The 24,241-nt window shown below is 32.9% G+C and overlaps 3 protein-coding genes across 4 annotated transcripts; 2 read left to right on the top strand and 1 right to left on the bottom strand.

The window, feature by feature from the left end:
* Positions 1–2,303: 2,303 nt before the first annotated feature.
* On the top strand, positions 2,304–5,339 carry LOC128165463 (E3 ubiquitin-protein ligase CHIP-like). Of its 2 annotated transcripts, XM_052830027.1 has the most exons (7): positions 2,304–2,435; positions 2,630–2,828; positions 3,005–3,170; positions 3,409–3,490; positions 3,599–3,655; positions 3,931–4,047; positions 4,165–5,339. In XM_052830027.1, exons 2-7 carry the CDS (start codon positions 2,768–2,770, stop codon positions 4,288–4,290), a joined length of 609 nt encoding a protein of 202 aa, XP_052685987.1. In that variant the 5' UTR covers positions 2,304–2,435; positions 2,630–2,767; the 3' UTR covers positions 4,291–5,339. The 2 variants fall into 2 exon arrangements, with proteins under 2 accessions (XP_052685987.1, XP_052685988.1); XM_052830028.1 differs by lacking the exons at positions 2,304–2,435; positions 2,630–2,828 and having other exon boundaries at positions 3,087–3,210.
* Positions 5,340–6,331: 992 nt separating this feature from the next.
* On the bottom strand, positions 6,332–20,755 carry LOC128165462 (coiled-coil domain-containing protein 6-like). The gene is made up of 9 exons (XM_052830026.1): positions 20,499–20,755; positions 16,773–16,922; positions 15,436–15,564; positions 14,123–14,226; positions 12,508–12,665; positions 11,665–11,821; positions 10,501–10,613; positions 10,149–10,300; positions 6,332–10,049 (listed from the first exon to the last, which is right to left on the bottom strand). Exons 1-9 carry the CDS (start codon positions 20,718–20,720, stop codon positions 9,981–9,983), a joined length of 1,254 nt encoding a protein of 417 aa, XP_052685986.1. The 5' UTR covers positions 20,721–20,755; the 3' UTR covers positions 6,332–9,980.
* A 392-nt stretch (positions 20,756–21,147) lies between these two features.
* On the top strand, positions 21,148–23,695 carry LOC128167024 (uncharacterized). Its single transcript, XM_052832513.1, has 2 exons — positions 21,148–21,962; positions 22,356–23,695. Exon 2 carries the CDS (start codon positions 22,375–22,377, stop codon positions 23,596–23,598), a length of 1,224 nt encoding a protein of 407 aa, XP_052688473.1. The 5' UTR covers positions 21,148–21,962; positions 22,356–22,374; the 3' UTR covers positions 23,599–23,695.
* Positions 23,696–24,241: the final 546 nt, after the last annotated feature.

Raw genomic sequence — 24,241 nt, 5'->3', positions numbered from 1 at the left:
CCCAGCCCTAGGGTCTGAACCTCCGACGCTGGGGCCATGAATTTCACAATTTTGGTAGAGGGCCTCGTGGACATCATAGCCATACATTTAGTTTTTTCCCAGAGTAGAGAAAAAGAATTTTTAAAATTTAGCTTTTTTCATATTTGGCCCAGCTTATGAGGCTTCGGAGGCGGTAAAGCCATGAAATTCACAATTTAGATTTCTCTTACCATATAGTTGCATCACACCAAAAACGGTAACAATTGGCCTTGTAATTTTCAAGAAGAAGTTAAAAATGTAAAATTGTTAATGGACGACGCACGATGACGGACGATGAAGAATTGCAATAGGTCACCAGAGTGACCTAAAAATTCAATTACTTATTCATAATACTTCAATTAATAAATGATAGGAATATGGAACAAAGATTTTCTCTATGAAATAATTTTAGTTGGAGTTCTATTGTTGACTTTTTTGGAAGATTTTTGCACATATGCTCCAGTTTGTATCAATTTATTGCAACCGCGAAACGCATTTAAGCCCTGAAAATGGCTTCTTTTTCTTTTCTAAAGAAAAATTACTTACCGCATAATTCAGAAATCTATTTGGATACTCCAAACTGGTTTTCATTTTGTCATGAAATGAAACGTAAATTGACCACACGGTAAAATGTTTCAGTTTAGAGAAATCCTCATATGTTTTGACCAATCGGTCTGTAATTCATATGAAGAATAGGAACATGTAGAAAATAAAACCTTATCAAGGGTTATGTACGATTTCATTTGATAAAAAAGTTTTTTTGAATCATCATCTCGATTCAAATGTGCAACAGACAGAAGACGGATGGACGAACGGGCCCCAATTTAATGTTTCCAACTCTCCGAAAAACCTGGTCTTAACAAAAATACATCATAACACTAAAGTTTTGAGCAAATGACATTTCGATTTTTTCAAAAGTTGCCTACTTATCATACATAAAGAAATATGTGTGTTCGGGTCGCTAAGTGGTTAACGTACTAGTACTCTCATCGCACCGCCGCGACCTTTGTTAGATCCCTGTGATCGACAGTGGTTGCACGTGAAAGGGTATGATGGTCGCCCGCTTGGACACGTGGGTTTTCTCCGGGCACTCCAACTATCTCCCACAGTAATGACCCCTTTGTGCCAACATTCGTGCAAGTTCTACAAGTTGCAGAACTTGTTTATTAATCGTTTAAAAAGGGGGTATAAATAATTTAATTTTCAATTACTGGATAGCAGAAAATTAACTCGTGGAGTTAATTTTCGCTATATTCGCTGAAATAAAAATTCCGCGAATTTAACATCTAGTGAATAATTATTTGAATATAATAATGATGAAAAGAAATAAGATTTACTAAATCGTCTATCTATCATGAAAACACACAACACAAAATATGTTTCCGTTTTAATGGCATAACAGTATAGTTGGCCACGCTTAATATAATAGTTATTTTGTCAGGAAAAATAACAGGGTCTATCATAACAACCGACAATGGCTATTGCTAAAATCATTATTAGCTGGAGAAATTGCCTGATCCACCAACAGACTTTCGATTAGCTAACATGCTTTCATTTTGTTTTTTCCTTTGACTCAATCTAACAAGGCATACATGAGACAATTTGTTTTTTAGAATAACTTCATTAAATAGAATAATCAAACAACCGACAAGAACTGTGCAAAACCTCTCTTTATCAAGCGCATTCTTCCTATTACATAAACTTTTAAAAAGAACTGCAGTAATTAAACATGACAGGTAAGAAATGGACAAAGCAGTTTATAAAAAGTGTAAACTGGTCCAGGTAGAAATTCAAAAATAAATTCCTAATGATTCATTTCAATTTTCTACTGCTGAACTGATGTGTATTTGTACAACCTGTATTTTATAAAGTAACATAAAGCAGATTATGGGTATTTTGGGTTTATTTCATGGGTGTCATTTTCTGATGTAGGGATGTTATGTTATTAGTCCCCTACCGGTTTCACCGGAGGGGACTATAGCTTTCCTCTGCGTCCGTCAGTCTGTCTGTCTGTCCAACTTCAGTTTTCCACGCTTTTTTTTTCTTAATGCGTTTGAGGAATAACATGAAATTTGCTGAACAGCTTCAAAATGTCAAACTACAGATCAAGTTTACATTTTTGTAGCGTCTGGTGACATATTTTCGAGAAAAATAATTTTTTATTTTCCAATTTTTTAATGTTCGTGTTCGGTATCGGGTTCGGTGTGTATTGAATAAACGAGGAAAGTATGTAGTCAGTAATAATATTGTGCATTACTTGGACCATCCCTTTTATTGTTTCTAACGAAACAAATAAGTGCTATAAAATAGTTTCAAGCATTGTGTTGTTAATTTACCGGGTAATCGACAGGGTTTTTTGTATAATTACAATCGGGTTCGTTATCGGGTTGGTCTGTTGATTCGGGGTACAGAAGACGGTAAGAATGATATTCTGCATAACAGTGCATTGTTTTCACAAATTTCTACAAACCGGTAGGGGACGTGTATTGCTTATGCAATACTCTCAGAATGCTTGTTCGATTTAGTTTAATTTGTTTTGTCAATCAATTAAAGTGTTACAACCTGAATTTTAATTATTCTGCTTTGTATATGGTGTTTCCTCTAACTGCAGATAAAAAGTCCAAGCACACCAACATTTTTCACCAACAGAGCTTTGTGTTACTTGAAACTAAAAAACTGGGACCAAGCCTTACAGGACTGCAGAAGAGCTTTAGATCTTGATCGATCAGTTGTGAAAGGACACTTTTTTATGGGACAGGCTCTTGTTGAGTTGAGCTTGTATGATGAAGCTGTAAGCAGTCTTAAAAGAGGTATGTTTTTTATGATCTTGTTTGCTAAACTGGTATGTACACTTCTGACCACAAAAAATTGGTATAAATCAACTTTTACCCAAACACATAGTAACGTGTATTTACTGTTGTCAAAGCCTTCAATATAAATACATATATGCATGCAAGGAAGTTGACTTAATTTTCTTTATTTTTAGCTCATGATCTAGCCAAAGAACAAAAATTGAACTTTGGGGATGATATAACATGTGCACTTAGACATGCCAAGAAGAAGAAATGGAATATGATAGAGGATAAAAGAATTCAACAAGAAATAGAACTACAGACGTACATAAATAAACTGATAAGAGAGGACACAGACAGGTACATGGAGTAATACTTTAATGGTTATAGATGGCAACAGGTAATTTTGGACTTGTTAGATTCATATAGATTTTGAGATTACACAAACTATTAATTCAGATTTTATAAAAAGTGTCACACATCTAACATAGCATTTCAATGGGTAAAAAAAAAAGATGTACTGGGCATGAGATGACAAAAACAAAACAGAAATATTATATTGTAAAACATTGGTATTACCTTTTACCTTCCATTATAGAATGAGAGATGAAGTAAAGAAAACAACCAATGAAGAAGATGGTGAGGAAGACAAGATTTTAAGTGAAATTGAAGAGGAGCAGGTTAGCTTTTATGAAAATTAAATGTAGATTATTTATTTTTAATATCACTTGTATTTTCTTCAAGGAAGAAAAGAACAAGATCATAAATGAGAGGGTTTTTCTTTTAAGGACCAAAAAATCAAGGAAATAAATGATCTGTTTGCAAAAGTGGATGAAAGAAGAAGGGTGAGTTGAAATTGAAAGAAAATTCACAGAACGATTCTTACCATAGCAATTGTCAAACTATTTGTGGTCAGGTTTGCTTATTCCAGTCGGTAAACACTGCCATTTTTTCATTTATCTCAATACAGAAATTGTTTTGATTGTTGAATAATAGAGTCATGTACAACGAACAATAAAAATATTAAAAAGGATAAGAGGGAAACATTATATGAAAAAAAAATTGCATTCATATTTTCTGTTGGCTTAAAATTTTGCATTAACATCTTCCAATTTTCCAGGGGAGAGATGTTCCGGATTACTTGTGCGGCAAAATTAGTTTTGAACTAATGCGCGATCCTGTAATAACGCCGAGTGGAATAACGTACGACAGGAAGGACATCGTGGAGCATCTCCAGGTAACAAAGGATCAGTTTCTTTTCTCATATGTATATGTATTTATTATTGAAACTGTATGCTATTATTATTGATTGTTAATCGATTTATGTATTTAATAATTTGTACATTTTTTCCAGAGAGTTGGACATTTTGACCCAGTGACTCGAACAGACTTGACCCAGGATCAGCTCATCCCTAACCTGGCTATGAAGGAAGTGATAGACAATTATTTAGAAGAAAATCCTTGGGCAGAGGACTACTAGCACTAATTACATGTACATGTGATTAAGCAACTTTCAAACCATTCCGTGTCTCAATTTTATATTTAGATCTTTCATGGTTTTCATTGATGCAAAGAATGAAAATGTATTCAATATCATTATTTCAAAATCTAGCAAGATTTTTACTTCAAGAACCTTTACATGTACTTTCGTAGATCCCATTATTGAACTGCTTAGATGACTGCATTTATAATATGCATTGTTTCCCAGGAAACAAATTGTTATTAGGTACATGGGTAGTTCAATATGTGTATGTGTATGAGTGCTAAAAGTGAAATTTAAGTATATACAATGTATATCTATTGATTATGTAATCTTTTTAATTTTGATACATGTAACATATTCATGTACATAAATTATGAGCCTCATGGCTTATTAGAAAGGATTTAACTTAACTATTAAGCAGGAAAAAAATTATATATCTGGTAAATTAACTTGTTCATATTATCAGATATAAACATATGATATTATTATGTATCAGTCATTTCAATGTACTTGTATCTGTAATTCCAGAAGTAAATGTGTAACCAGTCACTGGTTCTGATTGTAGTGAAGCTCACTCAGGTCAGGAGTGTGATTCTGCATCAGTTCTTTCTTTGACAGTATTTTATCTTAACCCTCTTAATTATGTCTCTATCCTCAGAAAAATTATACTATATATATAGAGCATTTCTTGCCAATGTGGTAGAAAATCGGATCTAACCATTCTTTTGTCATCTCCTGTACCAAGAAGAATGGGGAAACTTTAAGGAAGAAGTGTTCTCAACAACATTTTTTTTCTTCCTGTTTTTGGAGAGGGGGATATTTAGTTGTAATTGTGTCTTTTTGTTGTACATGTACATGTTGTGTAATTGCAAGATCATAATGCACCTCGTAAAAAATTAGTTCTCACTCTCTCACTTCATGAATGGATAAATCATTTTGTTTTCTTTCTAGTCGCATATGCAATGGGCAATGTTTACTGTACATATCTGCAAGAGACAGTGCTTTTGTTTTTCATTAATCTGTGATATTAAATAGAAAGAACTGGCTTTTTTCCTTATAATTTGATAGAATGTTACACAGTGATAAATGTGTATATACCAGGGTATAATTCAGATTTTTCTGTCTGTCTAGGACTTTCTCTCTCTCTCTCCTCACATTTTATAGAGTGTTCCATTCATAAACATATAAAGTAGTTCATATAAATATTAAGTAGCTCAATGGTATAAATATATATGGATGTCTTCACTCTTGGCATGATGATATGAAGGTTATGTGGGGGTTTGAATATTTAAATGCAAACTGTTAATATGTGGGATTTGAATATTAAATTCTGTCCAAAATTTAGATTAATTTGCATTGCACAGAACTATGCCCATTTATGTAAATATATTATATTTAAGAACAATAATTTTTTTTCAAAGTACATGTATTTTGTTATCATTACAATAAAACCCAGACTGCCAGAAACCAGTTTGATGAAATAAAGTACATGTATTACACAGTCATAGTATTCAATAAAGGAACATGTTTCTGAATTGTTATCTAAGAAACTATGGTCACATAGCAGAGTACCTACTGGTAGCCATCATAATTCCATTATATTTTCAGAAAACAGATATTTCTTTTACATATTTGGTATGTACATGTACATATTTATGCCAATGGCCATTTACCATTAGGAATGTACCGTATGTATATCTTTGTTATTATGTTGAAAGTTTTATGGAATGTGCACTTGATAAATTGTATATCACAAAAAAAATGTGTCATTCCTTCTCAGTTTTTTTTTTTAACTTCAATACATGTACATCATTATATATGTAATAGCTGTTGGAATTTGCAAATTGAAATAAAATCACCAAAGTTTGATTTTTTCCTTTAGATTTGTTGTTAGACAGATTCATTACCGGTACTACATGTGCTGTATTTTCTCTTTATATATAATACTTCTTTCATATTGATAAACCTTGAATCAAACAACTTTTGGGAGCATTCTTGTGAACATCGTGCAAGTAAATATAAGAAAACAAAACAGCAATACAGCTGAAGACATTTATTCTCATGTACATGTATATACACAAAGCAGCATACCCATGTATATGCACTCATGCTTACAACTAACTAGTATCACATTTTGCAAAAAAAAAAAATGTCCAACATTGAAAATAATTCACACATCCTGTGTCAAAATTAACAACAAACAGATGAATAGCATTAAAAACAAGATGTACACATTTTCCTTCCAAAGCCATCTAGTGATATGAACTGCCCATGCTTATAGTTTCATGATGTTATTCTTGACTAGTAGCAATTATATAGAAAAAAACCCAACAATCCTCAACATGCAAAATCCTATTTTAAACAAAAAAATCCTCCAGGCCTATGTTCAAAAAATATGATTTGTTTATCATAATCATCAAACATGAAAAATTATGTGGTTACAACTTTTACAACAAGCAAAGTTTAAAATGGAAGATTACAAGGTTTAACTCATCCCTTTGCTTTTTGCAGCTTGAGTACATCATTAACTATTGTTACTCCATGAAACTACAAGGGGAAACCAAGGGTGCATGGTAAAATTCTTTTATATCTAAACGGAATACATTCTACATTTAATTTTCTGATAAAATAAACACCAGGTATCTTGAAACAAAGCAGGTTTATTACACAAAACAGCATAAGTTCATAACAGCTAAGAAATTTTCTTTCTTTAACTGTAGTTGCTTGAAACACAACATCGCAATATTACATATATATCCAATGATGAATAAGTATAAAGGGAAGTTTCAACTTTTTAAAAAGTTTACATCATGAAAAGAGGATCCCTGGCAGAAATAACTTTTTTAATTACAGGCATATCTATTGACAAAATTAACTCAGTAAAGAGATTTCTTTAAGGTGGAATAACACATCACTACAACATGGCTGACCGCTGATCGAAACGACATTTCATTTTATGAAAAGGATTTTATTGACTGCAACATGTAACTTACTCCATAGTAGAGTGGATAAAGTATTGGACTTGTGATCTGTACATCCCCTGTTCGAATCCCGCAGGGGCTTTTGGTTGTTTCTTACTGAAATAATTATTTTAGATATTAATTTTTTATCCCTAAACTGCAAATTTCTCTTATTTGACATATGTACAGTTTATTTATCTTTTATCTTTTATTATCAAATAATGTCCTGTTAATTTGTGTGACTTTTTCCACGTGTGTTATTCCACCTTAAATGGATGTTTTAACAATTTTTGATATTTTGCAAATAAATTTATGATACGACATGGACAGTTTGAGCACCCCATGCTTCCATTCAAACCAGTATTCTCCTCTTTCTAAAACACAACTCGATCATCAGCTAACTGCATTTGTGAAACCCACTCATTATTAAATCTACTACTAAGTCTCATTAATTACACAATCACACTGATGCTACTTGAGTATCTTCAGTAAGGAATTCAAAAAATCAATACTAGATGCAACTTGTTTTTTTTACATGCAACTACTTGGATAAAATCACTGCTGGATAATAAAACATACAAAACTCATTTAAATACATTTTGAGATATGATCAAAAGAAATGATATGGTTTTATCAAACCGCCAAATTATTGATTTGCACTTGTTTTGCAATGTTTTTCCGAGAGTCAGTATCTACTCATACACACAAAATGCTTTTTATAAGTGCAGTTTATTATATATTGTATAGAATGCATGTTCTTGCATATGTATGTATATTTAAATGCAAATAAATAGCTATACAGTACCATAATGATAAACAAAAGTTCATCCTGCAAATGCACTAACTTAAATATACGAAAATTTTTACAAAAAGAAGAAAACTTCTTTTTTCTATTTATTTTCTGCAATAAATAAGATGAATGTTAATCCAAATGGCAAACAAAAAAATTGTGAAATAATTCAACCACTCCAGAAAGTTTGAAACAAGTTATGAATATTTTTAATTAAGACCTAATATGTTAAAATACCATACTAATTTTTTTGGTCCAGTTTTTTATTGCCATAAAAATTCAATATGCTCAGATTTATTTTTTATCAGGTCAAGGAATGTCCCACAGTTTAAGCTCCAGTGCATGTTTAAATACACATAAGACTGAACTTTTTATATCTATAAGAACTACAACAGGTGTTAATGCCCGACACGACAGAAATAAGCAGGTAACCTTTACAGGTAAATACTACAGAATGTAAAAAGCTGCCATGAATCGTAATGTGTCGCTCTGTATACTTAGCACTTACAATTTCAATTACGGTACACTCAATACTTTCAGAGGAAAAAAAATATACAGCATTTTCTGAATAATTGTTGAACAATTGTAACTATTTTCCTTTCCATAGAATACTGCTAAACTCAACAATTACAACTGTTTAATAAAATGTCACAACAGAAGCACATACATATACATGTATTTTTTAAAACTGACTTACATCTGACTGAACTATTATCAAATACATATAGTAGTGTACAAAACAAATTTACATGTTCATATAGCATGGCTGTCTAAAGGGATACAGCACTCAGCAGGGCCCCTAATAACATCGCTCATCATTTTACCTTTAAAATCTGAGCTTCACGAGCTTAATACAGTGTACAAAAACATCTCCCACCCATTCTATTTACCTTCTCTTGATGGTGGTCTTAATCTTGTGAAGATAAAACAAAACCACTACACTGTGAAGTTTTTGTTAAGACTGTGTGTTACTTTATAAAGATCATTAACTTCTCCATACCATTTATCTCCATACATCATGTATTTTTTTCTATTAAACTTTCTCATTACAGGTTAACACTAAAATGGACAAGAATTCTATTTGCAGTTCATACTCAGTACATGTACCATCATTAATGGAAATTCGACGGTTAGTGAGAATAAAATGGTAATGTTGATGCAAAAATGTTCAGATTCTATTAATCAAACATAGTACAATATACTGCAAATTAGTATTAAGAAATCAGCTTCTTTTGGAACTCTGGATTCTATTTTATATCTTTCTCAATTTTACTTGAAATGACTAAAAGACAAATTATGGTAAGTAGTTTTTCCAAATGAAACTCAGTGTATAAAATTATTAAGTAATAGCACATTTTCTTTTGGATCTGTCTTGTTTTTCAAATACATTAATACCATCTGATTCTGAATTTTTCTGTTTCAAGAACTCTGCATATTGAAAGCTGGTAAGTATCGAATAAACAACAGGCAAAGACCAATCAGAAAGAGGTTGATCAGTCAAAGCATTCAAAAAGGGGACAAGACACACAGTCAAAATACTCGGGATAAATGGATTCTTTTCAAAACGGTAGTAAAAACGACTAGATATCTTCATTGCAGTGATACCTTCTTTGCAGTATTTCAAGCTCCATGTGAATACAAGACAAAAATGAAAAAAAAAATCCCTCCAACTCGCAAAAAAATAATTATGGAATGATCCAAAATCACTGTCATAACAACTAACAAGCTCAATATTGATGGCAATAACAAGAATGCACCATTCAAACGAAACAAACCCAGAATCCCCATTGAACTCTGTCAGGATGGCATTCGTAAACTCCCTACAGGCGACAGAAGGGATCCTTGGCTTTGGTGTGCCCGTATCTTAGCACCACAAGTGTTCTACACATGGCAAAGGACAACAGAATCATCACAGGCAATAGCTCTCCCCAACTCCTTCATGTTTTATCATTGCGGTCTGAAAAGCTACTTGGTCTGGCAAACTTCTCGGAGCTTGGCCTATGTTTCTGTAATGATTTCATACAGAAAAATATTAATACTATTACAATTAGGGACTACTTAATTCACTTTTTCTTAAAGGACTTTTTTGGAATATTAATCCTTACATGTGGATGATTAGGGCCTGTCTGCATGGCCATGTGACCATGAACTGGAGGTGAGGTCCCCGGCATGTGGGAGGGGGGATGGAAGGGTGACGTCCCTCCTCCCAGACTTCTCCTCATTGGACTCGGAGGACTGAATGCTGGGTAATTTCCTCCTGAAATAACACATTATTCAATACTTTGTGTAGATCAATCACATGTTCAAATATTCATTTAATGGCTGAAACATATCACTTTTTTAGAAAAATACTTAGGTATTTTGTTAGTTTTCAGGTTTAATGAGCTATATTCTTGGAAAACAAGTTAACAATCTTGTATGACCCAATTCAGGTAAAGTGGTCCACATCTTACATACCTGGGGACAATGGCCGTGACGTGTTTGGAGAAGCATAAGGAATGGGACTAGACACTGTTCGGGGTCTTGTGCTGTGAGTAGGATCCTGATGCTTTGCCATTTCATTAAAATGCCTGATATTAAAAAATAAAACAAAAATATAAACCACAAGGAAAAGGGTCAAACAGCAACAGAGTACCGTGATTTTCCAAATAGAATACAAGTTGTGTATAATACACCCCCCCCCCTTTGGACCTCAAAATTAATCTTAAACAAAAATAGTTCGGGTGTATAATACACACTAAGACTTTTGACCAAAATGTCATGGTAATTTTGGGAAAAGGAAAAACTTTTACATTAAAGATGTAATTTTTCTGATGCAGATTTTTTAAGTCTTGACTTTCTGCATAGCAGTAATCTTCAAACAGCTGGAAGGGGTGACTGATCACAGACAACAGGGTATTAATTAAGGTGTTACATATCTTTGCCGAAAGGATACCTTGTATGTCCGAGATAATCAGCATGAATAAGTAGCAAGTGCACGTGTACAATAATGGCTTCTATAGGGTGTAAAAGGTGTTAAAAATAAAGGTAAAACGAATCTTCAAGATGAGTTGTTTTATTTCAATTTTAAATAGCTTAAAATGTGTATTAATTTCGAAAAACATGTTGTAAGCCAACTCAATCAGACCCGCAATCGTGATCTATTGCACAGATCCATCAATAACATCTGTAATGGAGGTTTACACGGAGATGGTGAATGCACAGCTTTTGATTGCTCAGTAAAAAGCAAAACACGTTCTGCTAAATATGCCCATATGATAGTTTTCAATGGTTTAAAAATGCCGAAAACAAACAGAAGAAGACTATGTACTGAACTATGATAGCCCATGTTTTTACGTGTTTAAAAAAAGTGTCAAAATTCTATTGGGGTGTACAATACGCACTCCTTTCTCGCATAGAAATTTTGGGAAAAAAGTGTGCATTAAATTTTGCAAATTACAGTAAATCAATATAAAAAACTGTTATTAACAATTCCATGAATATTTACTATTCATTCCCAGTTTTATAGAGGGGGGGGGGGGGGGGGGGATTGATATAAGACATTGAAGTACTGGGTAATTTAAAGACCCACAGTAGGCAATAGACTTGAGCATTCTTCAACAAATTGCTTTAAAATGCTACCTTTCATCATCCATCTCTAGGCTGGATTCACTTTCTGACAAGTGGCGGCACAAGTTCTCTCTCCTCTCCATCTCAAGTTGTAACTTCCTCTGTAATCTAAGATTTTCTTCCCTTATGTGTTTTTCCTCCTGTGCATACTGGGCCATCTTTTCCTCATCTGCACATGAAAGGAAAAAAATGCAAAATTTTACATAAAAATCAAGCCGCTTATGACCAACAAATGTAAAACTACTATACAAGGTCACATAAAATTATTTGTTAGCAATAAAAAAAAGATGAGGGGGGGCAAGTGAGAGTTCTAAGCATTCTTCAATTATTTATTATTCATCATAATTAAGACCACTACATGGAGTAAATTTATTAGAACAACAGATATTTTGGGACACTTCCTGACAATTTACTGTCAATTTGCTACCATTTCATGGCTTTTCTGTGCATGACAAGACAAACTTAAAGTAAAATCAATCAATATCCCCTGGCTTACTACTCTGCAAAGGTCTACTTAGACTCAAGTAGCTCCAATCAATGCAAATATGAAAGCTAGATGACAGCATTACATATTTTTTACATTTAATATTGACAATTGAAATCTATCATCTCTAAAAGGATCTGAACAGGCTCAAGAACTGTAATTTCAATGTTGTACATGACATAACACTTGTCTTTAATCAATGAATACATGAATCTACATTTTTTTTTTAAATTTTTCCACACAATATATTTTTTATTCAGATAAATACACATCTACCAACAATTCAACCACCCTGCAGGAAAGTATTTTTGTCAATAAATACTGAATCCAGAACTTTTGTCTGCCTATGAACAGAACCCCAGGAGACTCACGTTCAATCTGTGCAGCTCGGAGCATGGACTTGAGACTGACCACTTCTTTGCGGAGTTTAGCAATGTGGTCAGTGATGTTCTGGGCAGTATCCCCGTTGTTGATGTCCCGGGGGGAGGGGGGACCAGTCACGGGCTGGTCCAGCTTCTCTTGCAGTAACCTATAAAAGAGGACCAGATAATTACCTACAGGTTGGCTACAGAACTGTATAAGATGCATGCAATGACTTAGCAAAGACATTAATCATAAATGCACTACAGAGGGTTACAGGAATCATTCTTACACAATTATACGTAGTGCTCCAATTACGAGGCTAAAATAGAATAGTGCTGTTTGACATTCATCATATATAACTTGCGATTATGAAGGCTTGTATGAAACAATTTTTTCATTACTATACCAGCGCTAACACTTTATTCAACAGGCTGTTTCTAATGTTATTTTAAATAAGAAATGACTGAAACCACTGTCTACAGTATTGAGTCTGCTGTATTTAATAAAGAGCATGGTCACAATTTTGGTCACATTTTATTTTTCTATTTATTTTTTACAATGCTTTAGTAATGCATACCAGTATGCAAAATTTGAGTGTCAGTCTAAAGTTTAAAATGTAAGCAAGACCCAGAGCTCACAGTTCATTGCTATGTAAACAAAGATTGACCCATGCATTATACAAGTTGTTTTGATTTACAACTACCTTATAACCCCCCCCCCCCCCTTTCTCCTGTACATGAAATACTGAATTCTGATATTCCTCTGCAACAGATAAGTCACTGAATAATGGTATGCTAGCTTAGACTCAAATAAAACCAGGGTTGCAAACAACTATAGGTTATTGCTTGGAGCTGTTCAGTTTCATTGATTTATTATTATGTTTCAGGCAAACTCTCAGCAATCCATACAAAATATATTCTTTCAAGGGTATGCATTTCCTGTGATATATGTCTGTTTAAGATCATGGAACATATCATAATACCTTTCAAAGGAGATGAATGGGGAAAGTCTTACTAAGAACTACATTAATGTATGCAGTATATAAAAAGCGTCTATACTTCAAAAAGCTACTCCATAATTAGAGACATTATGTCACTACTAATTGCTTGACAATTAAATGATTGACTGTATTCAACATATGTTCAATACATATTTTCAAATTTCTTGAATGATCTAAATGTGTCAGATTGAATTTTTTTTTTACTTATTTTAAATATAAATTTATGGTGAAACTGTAGCAAGTCTTGTACACAGAGGAAAAGTCAAGACTAATGTAGCTTTAGGGAGCAGAAATATGGAATCAATGCCTTTAAGTATCTATTGACATGCAAAAGCTCTAATACCAATCTACTCTATGATATCTTGCAAAATATGTTCAAAAGACTTGTTAAAGAATCCTAGCAGTCAGATCAAAGCCCCAAGAGATAAAAGAATAAGAAATCATTGAAAAAAACCCAACAAATTGTTATTTTCTCGAGGGGGTAAAACGCAGTCTTCGAACAGAAATAATTGATAGATATAGAACACAAGAGAATACCACTAAAATTATTTTGATCTACCACGCATTTCTTTGAATATCTCTCTTGTTTTGCATTATTATTGATGATTTTGATGAATGCCAACCTTTTCTCTGTCTCTAATTTGTCCATTCGTTTCCAGAGACGATTCACTAAAGACTCTTGTTCCTGCTCTAAAGCGTTCTCCAGTTCCACCTTCTCTCGTCGTAGCTGCACAAACATGAAAACATTCAAAGTTCACTGAGACAATGGTCTTTTTAGATCAAAATGTTTGCCTTTGTTGTATCAAATGGCAGTCTCGTGATCTGAACATAAATGTAAACATCTGTGTTATTTTTAAGTCCTACGTTTCTTTTCATCATTACTCATTACCATCATACTGAATTCATGCTCATTAACTTTTTTTAAAAATTCATTTTCATATGACTAATTGTCATAGCTGCTCTTACAATAAAAAAGTTGACATAAAAATAAATATTATATTAAGTACAGCTGAATAAGCAGAGAAGAAACTTAATGCCCACTAACTCTTTTAAAATCAATCAATTTTTAAAGGAGTAACTGTCATAGCTACCCTTACTATTATGAATCATTTAAAATTAAAAATTAATGTGTACAATATTAAGTACCGGTACAGTATCCACAGATAAGCCACCTCATGACAGTGTGTCAGATGATGCTTTGTTCTCTTGTTATACATGATTTGAAATCTATCATTTCAAATTCATTATTTGTGATTAGCTTATCAGGGTTTTTTTTTACATTTATTTCTAAACTTTTCAACCATTCCATTTTGACACATAAATACTCTTAAATTCATAGTTAAGTGATGATGATGATGATGATGATGATGATGATGATGATGATGACACAGAACTAAATGTACATTTATACCCCCCAAAAAATTTAAAACCATGAAACATATCATGTACTACACCATTATACAAGTGCACTTGAGATATAAATAACACGATGGCAATAAATAAACCTGTGTGAAATTCCCAACCCACGTAAGATCTCTTCCGTGAAATACTGTATATATGGATGTATTATGACCTTCATCCAGCATCAATAAAAATGTCCCCTCCCCTTCTTTCTCTCTCTCCTCTCTCTCTCTCTCCTCTCTCTCTCTCTCTCTCTCTCTCTCTCTCTCTCTCTCTCTCTCTCTCTCTCTCTCTCTCTCTCCCAATCTCTCTTTTTTTACTGAATTGCACTGAAAGTTTCTCTTTCCTCTAGACTAATATGACTAAGAGCGTCCTATGACATAATCAAGATGTTGTCTTTATTCAAAACATACAAATCCTGCAGTAAAATCTTCACATGATTGATTTGAAGTAAAACTCAACCAAACTTACACATCCTTACTCTACATAGAAATCTCATTACTCTGTAAATGACACACAGAAGAGCTGTATTTACCTGTTCCAGGGTGCTTTGCTTGGTCAGGGTCTCTCTCTCCAGTTTCTCTATCTTCCTCATCAGCTTGTTAACCTGGTACTCTTGCTCCTTTTCTAGGGTCTGCTCAAGTTCCACCTTCTCTTGTCTTAACTGAAATAAATAAAATATACATAAAATCATTATTTAATGTCATTTCATGTTGACATGCATAAGTGCTACATGAAGAATTTTCTCCATTTTTATCCATAGCATGCACTACTTAATATTTCATATTGGGGGGAGGGGGGTGAGCTAGTCATGCCACATTTTACCTTGTTATAATTCAGAATCACATTTATGATATATGATTTGATGCAATAAAAATATGATTGTGGTCATCTATATCATTCTCTTATCATGCTAATAATATTTTTAATATCCCACTGTATTACACGACAAAGCCTTTCATAAATGAATGACTGTTACAAGACAAGATAGGGATATCATTTCATGGAACAAGCGTAAAATGTTTTGAAGAACATATTTTGATAAACATCCTTTATGGCTGGAGAGCTGTACAAATATCAGGACTAAAAGGTTGTTTACCAGATTAATCTTTACAAGTCCTTAAAGCAATATGAGCTGTATTTTTTAGAATTTTATTTTGCTGCAAAAACCTGCTAGTACGATAAGTCTGTATGTAACTTAAACTTTTATGATAAATTGGATTTGAAAACAACATTAATTTTTGTCAAAAGGAAGATTTCTTTTTAAAGGAATATATAGCATATCAATTTTTGTACAGGACGACAATAATTCAATTTTGCTCCAATTAAGGCTTCTTGACGGCTTTTTCCACAAAAATATGGCTTACAAATATTAAAAAACCATGATATTTTTGTCATTTTAGAAGAAAATAAAATTTTTGTAAAAAACAATTTCAACGTGAAAATTCCAGCTCATATTGCTTTAAACTTTTATGGCTTTGTTTATAAAGAAAAGGTTTTAATATTTATCTACTGATTCTAAAAATGAAAAAATCTTGAATAGCTATAGACTTTAATATGTTTGGTGTGCAGTTCAATGGCTGGTGTCACTCACCCTTAAATGTCATTGACATCAACAAAATAATCTAGATATAAATTCTATATATATCAAATAGTAAATTATGGAAATAGTCCTAGCTTTATATATATTTACATGATTCAACATTCCACAGAGAAAATTCACTATAGCCTTACATAAATATCTCTTAATTCTTAATTCTGGCTGAAGTACCAAAAAATTTGCTAATATGTAATGTCAAGCACTTGTGCGGGCTATATACGTATATTTCCATTTCGTCAAGCCACGATTTCCTGACAATTCAAGATACATACCTGGTGCAGTTTCCTTGACAGATCATTGGTTAGGAACTCTTCCTCTTGCTCATAATTCATGGCCAGGGCCTCTTTCTCTTTTTTTAGAGCTTGTATTTTCTTAAGCAGGGTATTACTAATAAACTCTTCTTCTTGCTCAGCTCTGGCTTGCTGAAGTTAGAATTTTATAAAATTCAGAATACATGTTTTGTAAAATCTGTTTATTCCATCATCATGAAATGTGAAAAAAAAAACCATACTGTAACTTCCAGGATGCAACAGAGTTTTACTCTACTTATTCATAGCTTAAATTTCCTTGCCCCACTATGGACTCCAGAGAATTAAAAAAAAATAATGAAAACTAGATACAGAACTAACAAAACGGTCTGGCAGTAGATGATGATAAATTTACAGTGTGGCCCCATATTCAATCTATTAAATGTTTCTAAAATAGATTCTATTTAGTCATTTTGTGCACTGTATGTTTGTAAAAGACTTGAGATTTGATGGTTCATCACAAAAAATGTCTGACACAAGATTTCTCTCGAACAATTCTCTTGAATATTCTTTTTCTCTCAAGTTAATCAAATTTTCCCATTGATACACACTAGCTGTATCTCATTTCTATTTTTGTCACTTCCCAAAATAGAACTTATTGGCATACAATGGGTTTCTAATCTTTCAAAAATGTTTACCTGCAATAAAATATTTTAAACAGTCTTATCTTTACAGCAGTTTCAGCTTGGTATTTTTCCTGCAGATGTCTAAATTGATTAATACTTAAAACTATGAAAGATATCATAATGAACAAGATATCTGTGAGCCAATGCTCACTAGTGATACCCCTGCTCTGATGTGAATATGCAAAATAAGCAAAGTCGACATTTAACAGAAAGCTGGCATCCGATTGGTACAAAAATATATCCCATGATATGGCATGCCTATACAAATATTGTGTAAAAATTTCAAGCATCTGTGATAAATAGCTGCTGAGAAATCTTTGACGAAAATTTGTTTGAAAATTTTGGTTAAAAAATAAGAAAAGTCGTCATTTAACAGGAAGTTGACGTCTGATTGGTACAAAAATATATCCCACTATATGGCATGCCTTAACAAACACTGTGTAAAAATTTCCAGCATCTGCGATAAATAGTTACTGCGATAAATGCGACAGAAATTTTTGTTACGGACAGCCAGACAGACAGACACACACAAGGGTAAAACAGTATACCCCCTCTCCTTCTTATTAATCTCTGGAATATCTCTAGTAAATGGAGGGCTTTAAGTTCCTCCATCCTCTTCCTAATCAGGTTCTATCAGATTATACTGAGATAATCTGCATGAAATGGCTTTATCAATGATCGAGTTTAAAATTTTTCCTTGCCTTCTTCTCTGATGATAGTACATTTCAAGAATCTGTAAACAAGTCTGGGTTGAGAAACTACATACACAAAAGATAAAACTCCCTTGTACCTATCTCTGTCAAATGTTGAGTGAATTGTCTAATATGCATATCCATTTGCAGAATAACTCACTAAGGAATTTCTTTGGAATGTTGTTAATTCTGAACTTCCGTAAAACACTGGGGGTTTCTCAACATGAAGTGAAATGCCACCCAGTCATAACACTTCCAAACAGACGTACACTGATCAATAATAAATACTTTCAAAATCCGATGCAATTTCTGTCTGCTCCAAGTCTGGATCATTTATTCACTCAATATACTGCCTCTATAATTCAGCAGATACATACAAATTTTACAGTTATCATTTCACTTCGCAAGTACACCTAAACTAGATGTACAAAAAAAAAAAAAACAAGGTTTGTCATTGTAACTAGTCAAACTTGATGAATACTTCAGAGCTAAGTGAACATGGCAATCATGCCATAAGAAATAGACATATAAATGGTTCAAGATGCTGCAATTGTTATGAAAATTCATGCCTCATTTCACATCAAAGAAATATTTACATACATTAATTTCCTTATTGGTATGAGGGATAGCGACCTCTAGTGATCTCAAATATTGGACCATTTAGATAGATCATTAAGATTGGTGTTCAAATATCTAAAATACTGGTGCATCAAAAATACCTTTTAATTTATATAAATGACCTGTACACTAGTTAACCAGTCATATTACTATGTCTTACATTTTTGCAAATAATAAGAGTCAACAAAAATTTGTTATCTGTAGAATTTCTCATCTCTACTCAACTGACACTCAATGATTTAGATTTTTCAAGGATAAAATCAATATAATAAACCTGTTTTCTTAACACTGTAGGTGAGCAATTTTTGTAATAATTTACAAGGACAGAAAATAAAGGTACTGGTAATTTAAAGTTTGCAATTTGTCTATGGTCTTGGTATGGTGCAAATTTCTTGTCAAAATGAATTATGTAATTTCTACATCTTTGTTTCATAATGTTTAACTTTTACTGAGCAAACATATTGCTAGGGTCTTTTGTAAAAACCAACTATTTCATGCTGCTACACCTGATGTTTTCCTGCATAAAGAAATGAAATAATTGATTCTATTAGGTGTACAAGAATACAGATAGAAAGAAATTTGAACACAAGAATTAAACTTAAAAGAAAAAAAATATGGACAAAGTTTTTTGATAATCCAAGTAACAAATTCATTTCATTTTTCTTTAACTCCATATTTTACACAATATATTAGTCTAAGTAACAGTGAACATTTAATCATTGATGAAACTTCACAAGACTGTTATCTAAATATCCAATCAAATATATGGTTTAATGGGATGATGACATCACATTAAGTAATCTGCACTAGTGACTACCCATATACATACAATATACATGTACCTTCATGTAACACTGTAATACACTTTAGCCCAGGGGCTGTCAGGAAATGATAATCCAATGTTTTATAACAATCATCCTTTACAGGTAAAAATAGTTTTATAAATAATGTAAGTATGGAATGTATGGATTTAATATGGAAGATTGTATAATTCCTCTGGTATTCAATGGAAGACATACTATAGAATACTTTTAGGCAACTGGTCAAATACACTATATCTTCAAACCATCCCTTTTTTTTAAAATTTGGATTTTAAAAAAATGCATGAATGATACTACAGTATATTCATTTACTAAGATGAGAAAAATGCAAGATTTCTGTTTTGAAAAGTCACTCTACCTCGCCTATTGCGATGGACATCACTGAAGCCACATGGTGTTTAATAATTGTGCATATCAGGTTTCTGAAAAATTCTGAATGTCAGAATTAAAGATTTATATAAGAAATATTTACTGGGAAAAGAAAGGAGACATGTTGACAGTCACCAATGACTTTTTTCTAATTTCAGTTCTCAACTGATATGTGTATATGTACATCATATTTCATTAATTGTTTGGAAAAAACACCACCATCTTGTATTTTTGTGTATGATAAATACCTTCGTTAACTGTTATCAGTGGTCGTTTGTGTGTGTTGGCAACATAAGAGTTTATTACAGTAGGTTCACTGACACTTCTTAGACTATCACATGTAGGGAAAGTTAACTTGTGGCCATGCTAGAGTATCTTTGTCCATCGTCATGCACCTTCTCTTATGACTCATTATATATTCATCTTGCGCAAGATTGTACCAAACGATACGATCAGACCATGACAGTTTTATAAACTTATAAAACTGATTCCGATTTACTCAAATTATTACCACAGATATACAATTATACGTTAAAATACGTTAAAAAAAATAAAAATACTCACAATATTTACGCTGGCTTTTTGAAGTTCTTTCTTTTCTTCTTGCAGGGTTTTGCATTTTAATTTGTACGTTTCCAGTTCCATTTTTAAAACCCTGTTTTCTTGCTGAAGTGATTCAATCCTCTTTTGAAGCTGCTCAACAGCCGCTGGTGACGGTGGTTTGAGCGTAGGACCACCATCGATAGAGCTCGTATCACTCTCCAACTCGCTTGCACTGTCCGCCATAGTTATTTGTTTGGCTCCAAACTCAAACAACGTGTGGAGCCGCAACATGATATTTGAACAAAAATATTTTTTTTTCATACATATCGAATCACATTGGCTATAATTTACCCAGTTCATAACCCATTTTACAACAGATAAATTCGATGGGGAATATTTAAGTTTAAGTTTAGTTTTCATTAGAATAGAAATGCGAAACTAAAGGCCAGTGGAAGCGACATACTGGCGCGGAACTAACATTTTTCCGGCGACATACAGTATGCAGAAATAATTTCTGCCCCTGTATGTATGCAAGTTTTGTTTTTTCTATAGGCTAGGTAAACATGCAAGAGAATTGTGCATAATTATCAACAACATAACTTATGTTATTATTTTTACAAGTATCGCGCCCACATATGCCGCAGTATGGTGGCATATCTCTGCCCCTTGTGTGCAAGTTTTTTTTCTATCAAATATGTCGACATGCAAGATAGATATGTTGACATGCAAGATAGTTATGTCAACATGCAACATAACTATGTTGACATGCAAGAAAATTACAATCAAATAAAAATTATAAAAAATTTCAAAAAATCTTAAATATTGCCCACATGTGACATCCAAGATGCTAGATGCTACTTATTTATGTCGACATGCAACTTATTTATGTTGACATGCAAGATAAATATGTTGACATGCAACTTATTTATGTCAACATGCAACTTTGTTATGTTCACATGCTACTTATTTATGTTGACATGCAACTTAGTTATGATGACATGCGAGATAAATATGTTGACATGCAACTTAGTTATGTTGACATGCTACTTATTTATGTCGACATGCGAGATAAATATGTTGACATGCAACTTAGTTATGTTGACATGCTACTTATTTATGTCGACATGCAACTTAATTATGTTAACATGCGACCTCCGTATGTCGACATGCAACTTATTTATGTCGACATGCAACTTAGTTATGTTAACATGCAAGATAAATATGTTAACATGCAAGATAAATATGTCGACATGCAAGATAAATATGTTGACATGCAACATACTTATGTCAACATGCAACTTAGTTATGTTGACATGCAACTTATTTATGTTGACATGCAACTTATTTATGTCAATATGCAACTTTTTCATTCTTGCATGCTGCTCGTTTGAAAGAGGGTATAGTTTAATCAAATCTGTGGTTGCAGTGATAGAGAAACTAACATTTTGGGACGTCATCGATCTTGTCTCTCCCACAACCGACAAGGTAAAACTCTTGTTTTAGATCTAATATAAAACTGATATTTGATGTAATGAAGATCTTTTGATTGAGCAATCTGGTCTTTTTATAATCCTACCTGATTATTATTCTTGGTGTTAATTTCTCTTTTGGTCAGTGTCTAATTCTTAAATGATATGAGTACTTCTTGTAGCCATTATATATATATAATATAACAGCGCTTTTAGTACTTCACTACCTTACATGTTAATTTTATTTAAATTGCAAATTTTTGATATAATAATAAAACGCTTGCAAGCCAAATCGTGGTATACTAGTATTTATAGAATTACTTAATAGTTTGATGTACATTTACACATGTAGAAACCAAAACAAAAATTCACTGGGTATAAAGTGTGTGTTTTATTTTACTTTTTTCAGCAAAAAAAAAAAAGATACAATGGGTGAAAATATCTATACACCTGCTATGGCTCAACGTTTGGTTGTGGACGGACTACCCCTCAGTAGAAATGAAATGATTGCTGTTTATTACCACTCTGGTTATACTATTCAGGAAATCATTGGATTTCTTGCGAGCAGACATAACACTGCTTTAAGTGCGAGACAAATTCATCGAGTTTTAAGGGAAATGAATCTAACGAGACGAAACAACCAGCCACGTTTGGAGGACATTGTAACGGCTATTTTACATGAACTTTCAGGCTCGGGCGGTGACATTGGCTATAGAGGAATGAGGAGACGTCTGCTAGTCGACCATGACCTCAATGTGTCTTGTGAATTGGTGCGCCTTGCATTAACTGTTTTGGACGCAGAAGGTGTAATAAGACGTAGACAACGTCGTCTTCAGCGTAGAAGGTACATTAACGAAGGGCCCAATTTTTGTGTTCATCTAGATGGCTGGGACAAATTGAAACCATTTGGAATTTCCATTCATGGTTGTGTAGATGGCTTTTCAAGACGTATTCTCTGGCTTAGAGCTTGCAATTCTAACAAAAACCCTGAATATATATCCAGATTTTATATAGACTATATCAAAGAAATAAACGGGGTTCCTGTGGTCGTATACGCGGACAGGGGTACTGAGAACTGCATAGTTCGAGATTTGCAATACGCTTTGCGATGGAATCACCAGGATCCTCTGCAAGGACTATCAAGTTTTAGGTATGGATCGTCATATAGAAATACAAGAATAGAGCGATTTTGGCGGTGTTTACGGGAAATGTGTGGCAATTTTTGGATAAATTACTTTAAGGATATGGATAATTTGGGTGTTTTTGACACATCCGATGTAGTTCACCTAGAGTGTGCTAGGTATTGTTTCTTACCAATTATCAACAGGGAATTGTACAGAGTTATACAGCATTGGAATGAACACACAATTAGAAGAAACCGCAATGCAGATTGTCCGTCTGGAAAACCAGATGTTATGTATTTTCAGCCCGAAATTTACCAAACAAGAGATTATAAAATGCCTATACCTGGTAATCTGAATGGCATAGAACAAGAATATTGTGCCTACCCTCCTGCAAATGGTGTTTCGATGGAATTTGAAGTTATTGGTACTCAAATAAGAATTGAAAACGGTTTGAATTACCCACCAAACACAGTAGAAGAAGCAACAGAACTCTTTATCCGTATAACAAACTATGTAGATCGCTTATAAATTACATGTATATACATAGATTTGACTCATGTGGTTATAAGGAGGTATCTTTTTCGTATGTTCTAAATATTGTTTGATAAAGGAATTAGAAATTGTATCTTTGTGAAGATTTTTTATTTAATTGCAAATTCGAAGTACTAGTAAAGTAGGACAAACTTCTAATTTAAGGTTAAAAATTTAAAAAAAAAGTTCCTTTTTAAATGAACATGTCATAGATAATGCATTGTTAATAATAAAATTTCTAGATCTATTCTCCCTCATTCAGAACATACCTACTTGACATTAAAAAGGACATTGTTAGATTTTGGTCACACTTTATATTACCATTTTTATTGTTCAAAATATTAAATTAATTTACTGCGCTTTGCCTTTATATCTTGAAATTGTTCAAGTAGAACATCACTGAATTCATGAATGCTATGTTATATATAATTGAGATGGTGACCATCTCAAAGGGCCCCGCTCAAATATGGACAAATAATAGAATAAAAAGTATTTCACAGCATTTTGCTTCGACATTGACCTGTAACTTAAAAATTGTCCTGTTTTTATTATTCCCGTCTCATTACCCTTACTTTAAGCATTTTATTTTTGGTTCTGAATAAGATTAAGCAAATAGAAAATATTATTCAAGGTCAGTGTA

The sequence above is a fragment of the Crassostrea angulata genome, chromosome 10 (genome assembly GCF_025612915.1).
Source record: "Crassostrea angulata isolate pt1a10 chromosome 10, ASM2561291v2, whole genome shotgun sequence".
Taxonomy (NCBI): domain Eukaryota; kingdom Metazoa; phylum Mollusca; class Bivalvia; order Ostreida; family Ostreidae; genus Magallana; species Magallana angulata.
The sequence above is the reverse complement of the archived record's forward strand: the minus strand, read 5'-3'. Positions and strand labels throughout refer to the sequence as shown.

Bases quoted from the DNA above. Each gene is read 5' to 3' on its own strand.
- LOC128165463 (XM_052830027.1), top strand. From the start codon at position 2,768: ATGGGACAGGCTCTTGTTGAGTTGAGCTTGTATGATGAAGCTGTAAGC. The intron at 2,829-3,004 runs GTATGTTTTTTA...CTTTATTTTTAG, and splicing joins TGTAAGCAGTCTTAAAAGAG to CTCATGATCTAGCCAAAGAA. The intron at 3,491-3,598 runs GTTAGCTTTTAT...TTTTCTTTTAAG, and splicing joins GTGAAATTGAAGAGGAGCAG to GACCAAAAAATCAAGGAAAT.
- LOC128165462 (XM_052830026.1), bottom strand. From the start codon at position 20,720: ATGGCGGACAGTGCAAGCGAGTTGGAGAGTGATACGAGCTCTATCGAT. The intron at 12,666-14,122 runs GTTGGCATTCAT...CCTCTTTTATAG, and splicing joins AAATTAGAGACAGAGAAAAG to GTTACTGCAAGAGAAGCTGG. The intron at 10,301-10,500 runs GTATGTAAGATG...GTGTTATTTCAG, and splicing joins GTCACGGCCATTGTCCCCAG to GAGGAAATTACCCAGCATTC.
- LOC128167024 (XM_052832513.1), top strand. From the start codon at position 22,375: ATGGGTGAAAATATCTATACACCTGCTATGGCTCAACGTTTGGTTGTG.